This window comes from Lonchura striata, chromosome 1A, assembly GCF_050655825.1.
Source record: "Lonchura striata isolate lonStrDom1 chromosome 1A, ASM5065582v1, whole genome shotgun sequence".
NCBI lineage: Eukaryota > Metazoa > Chordata > Aves > Passeriformes > Estrildidae > Lonchura > Lonchura striata.
Genome location: NC_140741.1, coordinates 37,531,053 through 37,545,861, shown reverse-complemented (window position 1 = coordinate 37,545,861; position 14,809 = coordinate 37,531,053). Strand labels below are relative to the sequence as shown.

Sequence of the window (14,809 nt, the reverse complement as noted above, 5' to 3'; positions counted from 1 at the left end):
CAAACAGGGTGAGAATGTTGATCTGATGGAGGGTTACAAGGCTCTGCAGAGGGATCTGGAGAGGCTGGATCAATGGGAAAAGACCAGTTGCATCACGTCCAATAAGGCAAAGTGTTGCGTGTTGCCCTTTGGTCTTAACAATCCCATGCAATGCAACAGGCTGGGGGAAGAGAGTCTGGAAGCCAGCCCAGCAGAAAATGACTTTGGGGTGCTCAGTGACAGCTGAACATGAGCCAGCGTGTGTCCAGGTGTCCAAAAAGGCCAATAGCATCCTAGCTTGGATCAGAAATTGTGTGGCCAGAATGACTAGGGAAAAGATTGTACCCCTACATCCAGCACTGGTGAGGCCACACCTCAAGTTCTGTATCCAGTTCTGGGTGTCTCACTACAAGAAAGACATTGAGGGGCTGGAGCATGTCCAGAGAAGGGCAACAGAGGTGGTGAAGGGTCTAGAAAGTGAGTTTTATGAGGAGTGGCTGATGGGATTCTTTAGCATGGGGAAAAGGTGGCTCAGGGGAGACTCTATAGCTGCCTGAAAGGAGGCTGTAGCCAGGTGGGGGTTGGCCTCTTCTCCCAGGCAACTAGCAACAAAATGAGAGCTGACACAGGGGAGGTCCAGGCAGGACATCAGGAGGAATTTCTTCACTTAAAGAGTGGTGAAGCATTGGAACAGGCTGCCCAGGGAGGTGGCTGAGTCACCATCCCTAGAACAGCGTAAGAAATGACTGGACATGGTGCTTAGTATTAAGGTTTAGTTGTCATGGTGGTGTTCAGTCAAGGGTAGGCCTCTATGGAGGTGTTTTCCAGCCTAAATGATTTTAGGAGTCTAAAAACAGAATTTGGTGAGGCTTTGCCTGAACTACTCTGAGACTACCTCACTGTGAACTGCTACCCTCTGAACTGCCAGCAGCCCATCAGCCTAATGCTACAAAACTAGAGCATTCCAAATTCAGCAGGACTGGCTGAGCAGGGGCAATCTGACCAATCAGAACAGACTACGGGCACTGCAAGCTGTCTTTTTAAGACCACGCAGCTCAAGCTGAAGGATGCAAGCAGATAGTTTGCTGAGGACTTCTTAGCCAAGTTCTTGTACAAAATCATATCAGAAATCTCGGAAGTTGCTGAAACAGGTGCTGATTTCAGGCATAGGGCACCTTCAAGCCTCAGGGGAACACTCTGCCAGAACTTCCAGAGCTTAACTAGTGTTCATACTTAATGTTGATTCAAGATTCAATTCTCCAATTGATTCAAGAAAAAATAAAAGGGCATAGCTCTTCTTGGCAGCAATGAAACTGAACATAGGCATTCAGTGAAAGCATCAAAAAATTAACATCAAATGAAGGAAAGTATAAAATAAGTAGTATGCAACAGGGGAGCATACAAATTTAACAGAGCAAAAATAGACTGAAGTGACATTGGACCCTGGCACTCCTACACTTTATACTAAATGAGAGGAAAGAAAAATTTAGAGCATGCTCTTTGTTTATATTGCCAAGGAACTTTGCAATCTTGAAAAATTGATAGTACATTAATATACTTACTGTAGACTCTTGGCAGCACTCCAAGAAAGACACATTATCAGAACAACTTAATCATTGATATGAACAAATACAATCTCTTAAGAATGTTTATAAGCTAAAATTACACTACAACTGTATTTACCCAACACTGTGGTCAGAGACAGCTGTCAGAAATTTGCAGATAGCCTCTTGCTCAACTGTTTTCTGGTATCTCCCTTGCAAGTGATTTGCAGCCAATGAGAGCAAACTAAATATCTGGAACAGTCAAAATGAATTAATTACTATTACAACTCAAAATGTATAAAAAATACATGGGAGTAAGATTACAATCAATTACTACTTACAGGGAATATGGAACATCTGCCACTACTCTAAAGCATACGTCTAAAATGAGAAGACTAAACAAAGAGTTTACCAAGAGCGTTTCCGAATCAACCACATTCCAGCACAGTGATGAACATGGAGCACAGTGGTGTCTATCATATGGCCTAAAAAAACATCTGCCACTACAGAAAAAGCCAAACACCAACATAGTATTTTCTGGTGCTTGTAGACAAGAATTCTACATACTCAATACAGTAAGTTCTCTAAAGAGCAAACGGCATATGGCTTTTTTAACATCTCCACTTCCATTGCATATATAAACATAAGATTTATCAATTTGCAACTGACAATATAAGTTAACTATATCTGACAGACAGGGGTTCTTTTAACTGATTAAAGAAGAAGCCTTCTGGTAGACATCACCACCCAGTAGCGATGGATTGCAGACATTGAACTGCCTCTGTGTGGGTTTTGAGATAGTTACAAGAAAATTCAGCAAAACAAGTAGAACCTCAAGTAAGCTAAAAGAATGGTGAAACCACTTTCCTGGAATTTAAAACTGGACTGGCCAGTTTTATACACATATACAAGCATATGAGTTGATCCTGGCTGGAAAATAAGTCCCTACTGAGGCTAGCAGGATGGGGGAGAATGAGAAGGGTAAAAGTGAGAAAACTTTTCATGGGCTGAAACAGTACAATTTGATACATGAAGGGGAACAAAAAAAAACAAACCCAAAAGCTAAGTGATGCAAAAGCAGGCACTTACCACCTCCCACCAGCAGACCAATGCCCAGCCACTCTCCAATTTTATTGCTGAGCATGATGTTATAGGGCATGGAATTCCCTTGTGTCAGCTTGAGTGAGCAGCCTAGGGCTGTGCCCCCTCCCAGCCTCTTGCTCACTCTCAGCCTACTCGCTAGAGATGGGGAGCAGAGTGAGAAACAAAGGTGGCCTTGATTCTGCACAAACCCAGCTAAGCAACAGCTAAAACACTGGTGTGTTATCAACCCTGTTTGGGTCACAGTCATAAAACACAGCACCATACAGGCTGTTTGGAAGAAAAATAACTCCCAATCAAAACCAAAATAGTACAATAGAAAAATATTTTCCCTCCCAGAAACAGTTTCTGCAGATCTGTATGACAGCCTCTTGGGCTATCAACAGCCTGAAAGCAGACCCTGAAGCTGGAAGAAGCTCATGATCATTAAACATCTCAATACCATCTGCAAGACTTTGCACCAATTGTGTGAAAGTTAGCACTTCAGGTCAAGAGGCAAGAGCTATCTCTCAATTGTGACAAGCCTGTGTTCCCTCCATGTCAGAGAAAGTAATGTTATAAGCTTATATGTTTGCAACCTGCTGAACAAGTTGTTTATCAAAGGCAGAAGGCATTTGTAACCCTTCTTAGTAACCTGAGCTAGCAGATCACTGAGCCTCAGACACAGATCTTGCTAACTTCCTCTGACAGCTCCGTGCATAGTTATCATTTTTGCTCCTGCCAAGCCCTTGAGTCTGGCAGGGAAAAAAAAAGAGGTAAGAAGCTGTAAATTACAATTCATAAAAGTGAATTATACATATTGGAAGAGCCAGTGTAAAAAGCCTCTTTATTACATCATTGTAAAAAGGCTTTTTGTACATCATTGGTAAGAGCAACTCAAAACAAAATACACAGGAATATGGTCTGCCTGATCCACCATGTATCATCTGATAACAGCAGTAAACATTTATTTTAGGAGAATACATGCTGTCTTCAGTAGCTCTCTATACTGGTAATTAGCAGCGGCTCTTTCCATGATCTGATAGCAAATTTACATTACTTTACACTTTCCTCCAGAGAATTCACTTTGAAAACATCCAGTAACAACTTCTGTTTTGGCTTTAGCCTTTTCACTTCCAAACTCCATGAGAAGCTATACTCTACAAATCAGTTTGATATTTGCATTCTCTCACATACTTTGGCAGATAGGTTAAAACACATTTTCTACTTCTCGTATCAACACTGCAAACATTAATAATCCCTTGTTTTGCATTATACATCTAAAGTCAATGATTCTGAAAGAATAAAGAAAAAAGACTCCCAAAACACTATAATATACCTTTACAGCACCGTGAAAAGCTGTGACAGAACACAAAATAGTCTGTTATAAACATAAATATAACAGCTCTAGTATTCAACTAGCTGCTATTACATAGTTATTAAAGTAGTATTTCCACAAAAATTATACAATTAATGAACACACTTTTGACACAAAACACAGAATTTGCATTTTTAAGAGAAATTAAATACCTCTAAATGTTTATTGATTTTTGCTAGCTCTGCTGCTGTTTTTTCATCCTTGGTCTGTAGATTTTTGTCAGCTCCCAGCTCAAGTAACTTCAAAATTACACTTTTATGTCCATGCTGTGCCGCCCATATTAATGCCTGCAAAGTACAATTTTGTTTTACTGATTTTTCATATGAAGTAAAACCTAACATTTTCAATCAAAAAAGCACAGCCCAATATGGAGACAAGGCAATTAACGCAAGAGGATTTCAAAGTAGTGTTAAAGCAGACAATTCTGAGAAATGTTTCTCAGAAAGCTGTTCTTCAAAACAAGATAGCGGGTACTCACTTTTTACATTTTTTATCATTAAATACAACACACAAAATAAATCACTTACTGTATATCCATTTTCATCTTGGGCATTTATGTGTGATCCATGAGCGACAAGAAAAGCAACAACACGAGGATAGCCTTTTCTAGCTGCGTACATCAGTGCAGTCATTTGTTTCCTGAAAGAAAAGGTGTCAGGTGAAATCAAGTATGTCAAAATGCAAAAGGAAAAAAAACAGGGTGGCACACTTCTATTTTGATAAAAAAAAAAAAAATTTAAATATGCAGCCTAAGTGATGTGTGCTACATGCAGAATAATTTCAATCCAAAGTTTGGAAAAAATATGCAGTTTCATTGAGGGCAAGATGTAAATCACAATTGAATACTTAAGAGAAAGAATAGTAAAAACAATAACTATGTTTATAAATGCAAAACCCTCTCTAGTGGAATCAGTGTAATCAAAATATCTTTAAGACTCTGCAGGAGGGGACCTTGTATGTATGTGTGAAGGTTGCTTTTATGCAGGAGTTTTTTAAAGCTCTCCAGCACGGTTTCTTGGGTCTCTTCCCAGTGTGGTATTTGCATTGTCGCCTGATTGATCTTTGCTCAGGTAATGGACATTATGTTGTTTGTTTTTTTCCCCCTTGGCTCAGAGAAGCTGCAGGAGCAATCTGTGAGCTACCCTGAGGATGAATTCTGCAGGTGCCTGTCTGAAAAACCAGGTGGGCACCATGCTGGCAGAAGTGGAGCAGAGCCACCCTGCTCCAGCCCAGGACGCTGTTAACTGCACTGAGCTGGGGAGAGGATGCACTGAGTGGCTCCAGCCCAGCTGTTTCACCTGCTGTGCCCCCTCAGCAGTGCCTTGCCATGGAAGCTTTGTCTGCTGCTGGAACAGCTCTGTAAGGCTCCTGCCTTCCAGGGAGGGCTCTCACATGATCTTGTCACTTTTCTACAAAGGCCTAAGTTATCTGGCCAGACTCATTTCAGGAATGGATAGTTTCCACCATTTCGGGTCTTTCTTTGTTGCAGTGGGTATGAGATCTAGCAGTTCTTTACTTTTTTCCCCTGTGCCTTTTGGCATTCTGTTTGTTAATAAACCACTGTTTTTCCTCTTTCATCTATTATTATTCATCTCTTATTGGTGGAAAGGGATTGTTGGAAAACTTAAACAAGAGGACTCATTCCAAAGTGTTCTCCTTCTAAGTGTCTCAAACCAAGACATGATCTTATGCTTCTAGAGATGCTTACCAGATGAAGCCACTATGAAATATTGTTCAAAAGCTTCTGTTTGCAAAGTATCTTTCCAGATGCCTGACAAATTCTTTGGTGGAATAAGATTGCAGAATTAAGGAAAAAAAAAAAAAAAAACAAAAAACAACGCAGTATTGGAGGAAGAAGATTGTAGAGTTTCTGGTTGCTACTAAGAAATAAGATTTAAGCTAAAATATTTTATTACTGCTGCTCAATTAAAATCTATTGTATTTTAAAAAGCAATAGTTTTTAATGAAAAGTATTATGTATTGCTTGTAAAGTATAGCTCCATGTCAAAAACCTGCTTTCTAAAGATTATTCTATTTTGCTAGGATATACCTGATGGGAGGACTGTTCTTCCCAATACTGGGTTTCTTAATAATAAGGTCATTGACCACTAGAGGGATCCCCAAATTCCTATGTCTTAAAGCAACTGCCTTAAAATTTCTGCCTCCTTCCAGATAGTATTGCTAGAAATAAGACTTTGCACATCTTTCTTTTCATACAAGGATAATGTTTTCTCTTATGCAAACACAGTTAAAATTGTACTGAATGAAATCCAGTAACATTACCAGTTTGAAACAACCTTATACCAGGGGAAAAAGGTCAATCACACAGAAATAAGCAAAATGAAAGGTAACCAGACCTTCAAGACATACAGTCAACAACATAAAGGAACTTGGCAATGAAGCAAAAAGACTTGTATCAGTCTAGAACTTAGTTCATCAACACTGCAAAAGCAGAAGTTCTGACTGTGAGGAGACATTTCACCTTGGAGCACAGCCTATCAGTGAACTGGCTGCTCAGAGAAGTTTCTTAGTCTCCATCTTTAGTGGATTTCAAGACCAGATGGTAACCTAGTCCAATTTTATATCAGATATAGCTTTAAAGAAGTTGGACTAGAAACCTCCTGAAATCCCTTCTGACATGAATTACCCTGTGAACCTATGGAGACTACTATAAAAATAGAGAAAGACTATAATCTCCATCTTCAACTTAATAACTGATACCCATATATCTCACTATCTCTATAGGTATCTATAGAGCTGTCTGTACAGAGACATATACAGAAATCTGTATTTTAAAGAATGAGCAGAAGTTGATGATAACCTAATAATTTGTAGCAACAAAATTCAAACTTATTTGCCCAACACGGATACTCACTCCCACACTGATTTCTTTTTGGTGGTAGGTAGCCTGTGACTAACTTCCCATGCCATCACCTTTGAAGTATTTACCATTTATATCTGACTGCAAAACCAGTCCAATCACACCTGATTTCATCTTCATTTCTCCTGCTCTCAACCTTTTTTCTTTTAATTTTCATACCACTTCACAACTATCTTCTGCTTTTTCACTACTTCACAACTATCTTCTGCTTTTTCAAAGGAAAAATACTAAACAAAAGCCCCGAAGCTACAGAATAGTCTTTTCCCCAAAGAATTTGATATATTTACAGCTGTATTGTACTGCAGCTACGGTACCTGAAATTAAGCCAACAATTCAATTACACTAAAGCTACTAAAAGAACTGCTTCATTAACAAGTAAAACTATAAATACAACATTTAAAAAGTCCATCAACATGATTGTGCAATTAGTACTGCAAGCATTCCATTTTAATGTATGAGTTTTAATTCAAAGGCTACAAGCTGTTTCAGGATAGAAACACATGCATTGCTGCACAAATTTGCACCTCTGCGTGCAAGGGGGTACTCAGAGCCACTCTATGAAAGCAGCATCCATTTAAATGTACAGCCACAGGAGGGAGACAAGAGCATTGGTTAAAACAAACTTTGTTTTCCTAACCCTGCAATGAACCCCCACAACCACAACAGCAAGCTTTAACATGGCAAATCCACTGTTTCCTGCTTAAGCTGAAGAGAAACTAAATGTATTGGTACATCTTAGTGCAATCTAAAAATGTTCATAGAGAGTGTAGTGATAATCATCTAGACAGATCTTAAGAATCCTTTCATAATTTTGAGGAACTGCTGTGTTTCAGCAGTCTGGTTTGCAGGTGACCTTCTTGTCCAAACACCCATTAAGTCCTTTTGTACGGTACAATTTGCTGCATGACATTTTTCCATATTGAATATGATACTCAAGTCATAGTCAGTAAATATATAAAATCTTAAAAAGCATATAAGCAATTTATTAATTAAACATCTAACTATGTTTGCTTCCAGTATTGCATCGCCTATACAAAAGCCAGGTCTCATGGAAATTAGAGATTTTTGTTTGTTTTTATCTTTAGAGTCACAGAAAATTCTGAGGTGGAAGGAACCCACAAGGCTTGGAGTCCAACTCCTGGCTCCAGACATGACAACCCCAAGAATCACACCACATGGTTGAGAGCATTGTCCAGATGCTTCTTGAGCTCTGTCAAGCTTGGTGCTATGACCACTTTCCTAGGAGCCGATTCCCATGCCCAACTACCCTCTGGCAGAAGAACCTTTTCCTAATATCCAATCTAAATGTCCTCTAATACAGTTTCGCACTCCAAGTCTCCCTGCTTTTATATTAAGACCGGAGAAAAATACAAAAATGGAAAGTTTTTTAGTTTTTAGGGCCATCCCAAATTTTGTACGTGACATGTACACATAGATACAACCCAAAGTTCTTACAGGCTCACTTTACCTTGTGGAAAAAATGGAGCAAAATTTATATCACAAGACAACAAGCTGACTAGAACAGACCTACCATCCTGAAGCCACCCATCCTGGATAATCAGGAGCCATGACAGAATTGGTGATAAAGTTTTATCTCCTAGATGGCAAGTATCTGACTCAAAAATGTATTGAAAAGCTGTCACTAAACGATCTGTGGTGCAGAATTCACTGCACCTGACAAGCAAACGTGCTTGTGTTTCGGATCATGATCTCAAGCAAGACAAACTTCACCTTCCTGGAAACTTTAAAAAGAAAGATGTCTCCTATTTACACACAGGTTTCTTTCCACTGGGGAGAGATCTATAAAAAATTCAGTATTTCAAGTTGATGGTCTTGACAAGTTGTAAATAAAGTCTCATAACTGGATACGTGCTTATTAACTAGACCAGTCTATCAGCAATACTAGAACAAATATTGCAGGTAGAAAACAATTTAACCCAAAGTTTACTCTCTATCTCTTCTTATTGAGATCCCAAACCAAGGAAATTATGCTGCAAGACACTATTTTACTCTATTGATCTGTAAACTAAACAGTTCTTCAGATAAACAGGAAGCATCTTCAGAAGCTTTTGGAGCCAGTTTCCCCACTCCACTGCTGTATGTTAAGCCTGGAAATGAGAAATTAATTGGCAACTGTGTGTCCACAGCAACAGAAGGTAATATATTTGCCCATTTTCTGGCTTAGTGGGATTTAGTGATGAAGTGGGAAATCCTATATAAAAAGTAATATTGGAAGAACACACTTTAGTATAACTTTAGGAAAGCACTGCAGGTTAAAAAGGGTTTTTAAAAACACTACTTAAAGATTTCCAGGCATTACAAAGGGATAAAGTATATAATTTACATTTTGGAGCAAGAGTAAGGTGAATGACAAGAGATAAGCAAAACAAATTTCTCAAGGTAGCACTCACTTAAATGAAGCATTCAGGCTATAGTGGCTCTACAATGGCTATTGAGAGCAGGTTTTACAATGCCTTCTTGTTTCATTCACCTAGCCATTACTCTGCTTGTTTGACTTTCAAAACCCTTAGCTAGCACTTATGCTTTGATACACTACATTCTCATCAACAAAACTGTTTTTACAGCCACCAGTACTCAGTTTCCAATTTTGATTTAACAAAAATAGCCTAAGTTATGCTACTGAATACTTTCTGCTCAGAACCGTATTCCCTTGCAAAGAACCCATCTCCCTATCCATTCCTAAACTAATCTTCTTTTTTTCTGTTTCAAAAATCAAGTTTCCTTCCCACTAATCCTTCCCCACTCCACACACACTTGATAAATTAGACCCACTCCCTCCAAGTTTCTGTGTATCACCTCCAGATGACATTAAATAAAAGAGCCTACTGGGTGCCCCGATGGAGCAACAGAGAAAGGGTAAACATTAAACCCTGCTTACATGAAGGTTAAGCATTCTGCTTTGCATTCACACACAGTAGCTGGTGGACAAAAGGGAAGCTTCCTAGAATCATTCTGGTTCTTACATGCTGAGAAAACCAAATGATGAGAATCTTAGTTCTTCACCTGCAGTAAACTGATCACATAGGAAGTACTTTCACAATAATCTCAACTCACTGACAATTCTTCATCACTCCCACAGAACATCCTGTTTGCTGTAATGAAACAGGTGGAATGGGACTGCAATGCCACAGAGAGGGGCTGTTTGATCCCTTATCGTCACATAAGGCAGTTTATTGTTTTATTCTCATTTCTGAACACAGAGCAAGAAGTCCATGAGAAACAGCAGGCCCAATGATGGAGTGGCATGCACATATGTCAAATACTGGAAAGGCATAAAGGCAGCTCAAAGGTTTGAGATGACAAGGTCTGGATTTTTCAAGCCTCTGCTGTTATTTAGCACAAATATGACATTTCTGATTGTCACTTAATTTATCTTTTCATTTGAGAAAGATTACTGCTGCAAAAGTGAAAAAGCCATAACCATATCTCCTGGATGCATGAATAGGTCATGTTAGCACAAGGTCTAAGGACACAAAGAGGTAGTAAATAAATATTTGTATATAAAGATCAACCATGCAAAACATATCCTAAGTTTATAAATAAAATTTAAAAACTAGAATTCCTACCTCTTGTGTCAGCTTTCACACTCTTTTCCCCTAAAATTTAGCCAAAGGCCTGTCCAAATGCAAACCTGCAGCTCTGCACTCTTGCTTTCATTTCCAACACCCAAGACACAAAGTTAATAATGCAAAGACTTCCCCTACCTTCTAAGCAGGATGTTTATTCTAACACCCAGCTATCTGACAATAACATTATGTAATTATTTCAGAATCAACATTATGTAATTATTTCAGAGTATGTAGCTTTCTCTTCTCTCATGAACAATTTCTAGTCTCTCTGATAAGAATAAAAGAATGGCATTTAAATTTGGTACCAGACATCAGCTGCACTTCAGCAGAACTGTTTCCTCCTTATCTATCAGTACTATGCTCATAGCAAGGTTCAGTGCCTTGAGTAATTGAATTCTGCTACAGAAAACCAAAGGGCTCCAATTCTATTCTTTTTAGAGAGCTACTCAGTCTATATATCCCAGGTAATGTGATGAAAGAGGCGTAATATAAAAAAATGCTATTAGATGAAAACCCAGTTGACTTAAGCAGTATTTTTTTATTAGAGGCATGACAGTTTATCCTGGGGTCAGTCCAGAATTAATTTCTTTTTGATGTAAAATGAAGCATTTCATCAGACTGTAAAACTACAGACATCTCACAATGCACTTGCTTCAAACCGCTGGGATACAAAGTTGTAAGTGAAGGACACTATTACTTGTTTCTAAAAGGAGCTTAACCTCTTTAATCCAAATTATTCCACATTGCAGTGGAATAAACATATTTTACTTGCAGAATTTTGTTTTCCAGAGGAAACACTCTGTGAAAAGAATATAGCCAGATATACACAAAAAAGTTCAAAAGTAGGATATGAACTTAAATAAAGAATTAATTGATTTTACTTCCATCCCTATGCAGAAGAAGCAATATGATTTAGGAAAGGCAGAGGACATATTTCTTGCCCTTATACTTCAGTCAAATGAATAATTAAGATTAATTTTTATTTTGTTCAGATGAAGAATATATTTATAATCTGATAATGCTGATCACAGTCTTATTTATTCAGATTAACAATTGTATTAACAGGTGTAAGTTTCTGGGTACTAATCCTGTCTTATACAAACAGCAGTGAAATTACAAGAAGTACATACACTTCCTCTTAACCACCAATAACAGCTATGTCTATAAACACATCTCTGTATAATAATATTAAATTCCATACTGTATTCACAGGTGTGGGGTTTTCAATACCTGCAAGCAAGGTTAGGGTCAGCATTCCTTGATAAAAGCAGCTCGACAGTGTTCAAGATGTTCTCCTCTGAAGCTTGTGCACTACACGCTGCCATCAACACGGTGTATTTATCTGTTTGGAAATTAGCAGTTATGGAATTACATATGTAAATGTAAATACTATGCTAATCCAGAAGCTCCTTTAAAAGTCTTTATTTGCTACTGAGCTGCTACTGAGATTTTGATACTCTACGATATTTGGAAAAGGCTAACAATCTTGACTTCCCGTCTGTGAAAATCACTAGAATCATCAGGTAAAAAAAGGCACCTGAGGAGATACTCAGAAACATGAGAGTGAATCACAGTAGTAAAGCATCTATTCCTACAGAAGTTTAAAATAGCTTGAAAGTACCCCAAAGCTACAACAGGAGCTTAACTATAGGTACTTATTTCTCAAAACACATTCTGCACCAGTAGATTCACCCCCTGTTCCTCCCCTCCAGTAAACGGAAGTAACAGCTGCAATGGACAGAAAAAGGTACATGAAATGCATTATGAACACATAGTGACACCAATTTGGGGGAGAACAGAGGCCCATACAAAAGACACTGAAAGCAAAAGGGCTTCATGATAGGTGTTTAGGAGGAAGAATTACATTTATTAACTTACTAAGGTCCAGTGGTGGCAGGAGAAGTGCTAGAAGTATTGGTTTAGATGTGGATTTAAAGAGCATCTACATGGTCTATAGGAATACCAGCATATTTACTTCTCCAGCTCTGAAATTAGCTGGGTGCTACATACCATCTTGGCTCACATATCAAAACTGCACAATTGCTGTTTGCACACAGAACACAGGAGACCTCCTTTCCCATGATTACCATGGTTTCCATCTGGGAAACACAGCGCCTTAGTTAGCTGGCCCCACTGTCATTTAGAAGACTGCCATTTGACTAACTGCCCATTTTGTTTATTGCACAAACTTGTTCACAAGTTCCAATATGCCTTCATCAATTTAAGAAGTACAATTATTAGCTGCACCTACTTCATATCCTATCAAGTGTTACAACATTATTTCCTAATTTTTTTGTAGAAATTTTATCTGATTATCAACTACAACATAAATGGAACGATGGCAGAACTTTAAATAAGGCATTGTTACTCTGGGAATGGTATTTGGGAGGAACCTGCAGTTGTATTTGTCTTCACTATCTGAGGCAGTGTTAGGGTGGGAAAATAATTTCTTTTAGCCTACCTATACCTCATACAGGTGAGTAAGAGACAAAAGGAAAGAAACACCTTGGAATTCCTAGATTTCTCTTTTACAGAGAATAACTGGTAAAAGACTGCAAAAAATGTAAGTTTGTGTTCAGACTAAATGAAAACTCCAGCAGTTCTGGTGAAATTATTCCTCAAGGATGCAACATTTTGAACTCATCAGACAGTGAATAATATAAATGTTCATGTTGACTACCAAAAAGAGTAAAATTAAGTAACTGGTTATAAAGAATGGCTAAAGAATGACTCAAGGTGATTAATAGTACAGCTGTTTATTTGGATTATAATAATTCAAGGATTATTATTATTATAGGACCACAAGTATGGTTGCCTGCTGATGTAAAAAATAGCAGGAGGGATGGTGAGATTTAGTACCCTTAGGATAGCACAGTTTTACTGAACATACGTGGCCTGACCCAAATCAATGACTTACAAGACTGCTCCTGGCTGTACAGTACTTTGCTGCCCATATGTCCTAGTTACAGTTTCCCTACATAGCCTAACAGGGAAACAAGCCAAGAAACCTGATCCTAGTGAGGTGCCACTTTGGGCAAAGATAGTTGACTACACAAATGAAAAAATGCCATGCATTTGGTTACCTGGTCAGCCTAAACTATGACCCACAGCAGTTTCTGCCCAATTTATCGTTTTATACATAAGGAACAGGTATGAGCTGTAGGCAGACACAGATGTTCTCTGAAATCACAAGGACAGTGATTAGAAGAAGCGTGATTGCTTTTGGTGTAGGCAATCTACTCTAGTCTCATACTCTGGTCAACTGCTAAGAGGTTAGAAAAAATTTTCAGAGCCAGATTTGTACCATCTGCATTTCAGTCTACTACTACTGCAACTACTGGCAAGTTACTGGAGAGTATCATTACTGCTCTTTGGCAGTACTGCAGGATAAATATTCCAGTGTAATGGAAGAGATTAAAAATAACCACAATTTAAGTAGAAAAAGAGTTATTATTAGGTCAATAAGATTTACAGAGGAACTGATACTACTTAGAAGGTAAACTCTTGCAGAAAAAGGTGCACCACACTGAATAACAGTTTTCTTAACAGAAAATTTTCATTCTAGTTTTAGAGAAGTCTACATTAGTTTCCCATGAACTGGAAAGCTATTCATGTTGTTTGAGATGTTATCTGGTTTCTGCACGTACATAGTTCATAACAGGATCAAACACAGTAAGTTTTACCTGTACAAGTTTATACTGCAATTTTTGAGCAAGTACTTCCGAACACTTCTTTAAAAATAAGTGTTTGGAAGTACTTTTTTACTTTTTTTCTTTAAAAAGTACTCAGGATTTCAGAAGTGTGGGGGAAAGTGGAATTGAGAGAGAAAGAACAAGAAAATGCATCAACTAATTCCAGATGAATTCCAAGAACACGATTTTTACTTTGAAAGTACTACTTTTCCTTCAAAACTCTGAAAGGTAGAGTGGGTCTCAGTTCCACTGTGAACTTTTGATTTTTTTTCCCCCTAGACATATAAACAAGAGAATAAGGATTAGGACAATGTCTGGTACTGAGCATTACCAGCCAGCATTTTTCATTCCCATCTTACCTATTTCAAAACACGCATTAGCACCTCTGTCCAGAAGAAGACGTACTACTGCAAAGTTAGCCACACTGGCAGCACACATCAGGGGAGTCCATCCAAACTGAAAGCTAGTTTCTATGCTGATACCTGTCAAAATTAAAGAAATTACAATCATGAAACTGCATCACTACAAACATGCTTTTTAATAAAACTTACTCTCAATATGTATCATTACAAAGATTACACCCTGTTTGCATTTAGTACAAGGGAGATAAATCTCTTACGGCATTTTTTTTTTTAATACATCTTTATTTAGAACATCAGAAAACA

At 38.2% G+C, this 14,809-nt stretch overlaps 1 protein-coding gene across 2 annotated transcripts in view; it reads right to left on the bottom strand.

Annotated features, from left to right (window-relative positions):
- ASZ1 (ankyrin repeat, SAM and basic leucine zipper domain containing 1) overlaps positions 1-14,809 on the bottom strand; it is a 36,523-nt gene that overhangs the window by 15,172 nt on the left and 6,542 nt on the right. For both annotated transcript variants that reach the window (XM_021553458.3, XM_085568321.1), the window contains 5 exons: positions 14,504-14,626; positions 11,683-11,794; positions 4,509-4,620; positions 4,134-4,268; positions 1,663-1,775 (listed from right to left, as the gene is read on the bottom strand). In XM_021553458.3, coding sequence (XP_021409133.3) covers positions 1,663-1,775; positions 4,134-4,268; positions 4,509-4,620; positions 11,683-11,794; positions 14,504-14,626 — 595 coding nt within the window. The remainder of the gene's footprint in view (positions 1-1,662; positions 1,776-4,133; positions 4,269-4,508; positions 4,621-11,682; positions 11,795-14,503; positions 14,627-14,809) is intronic.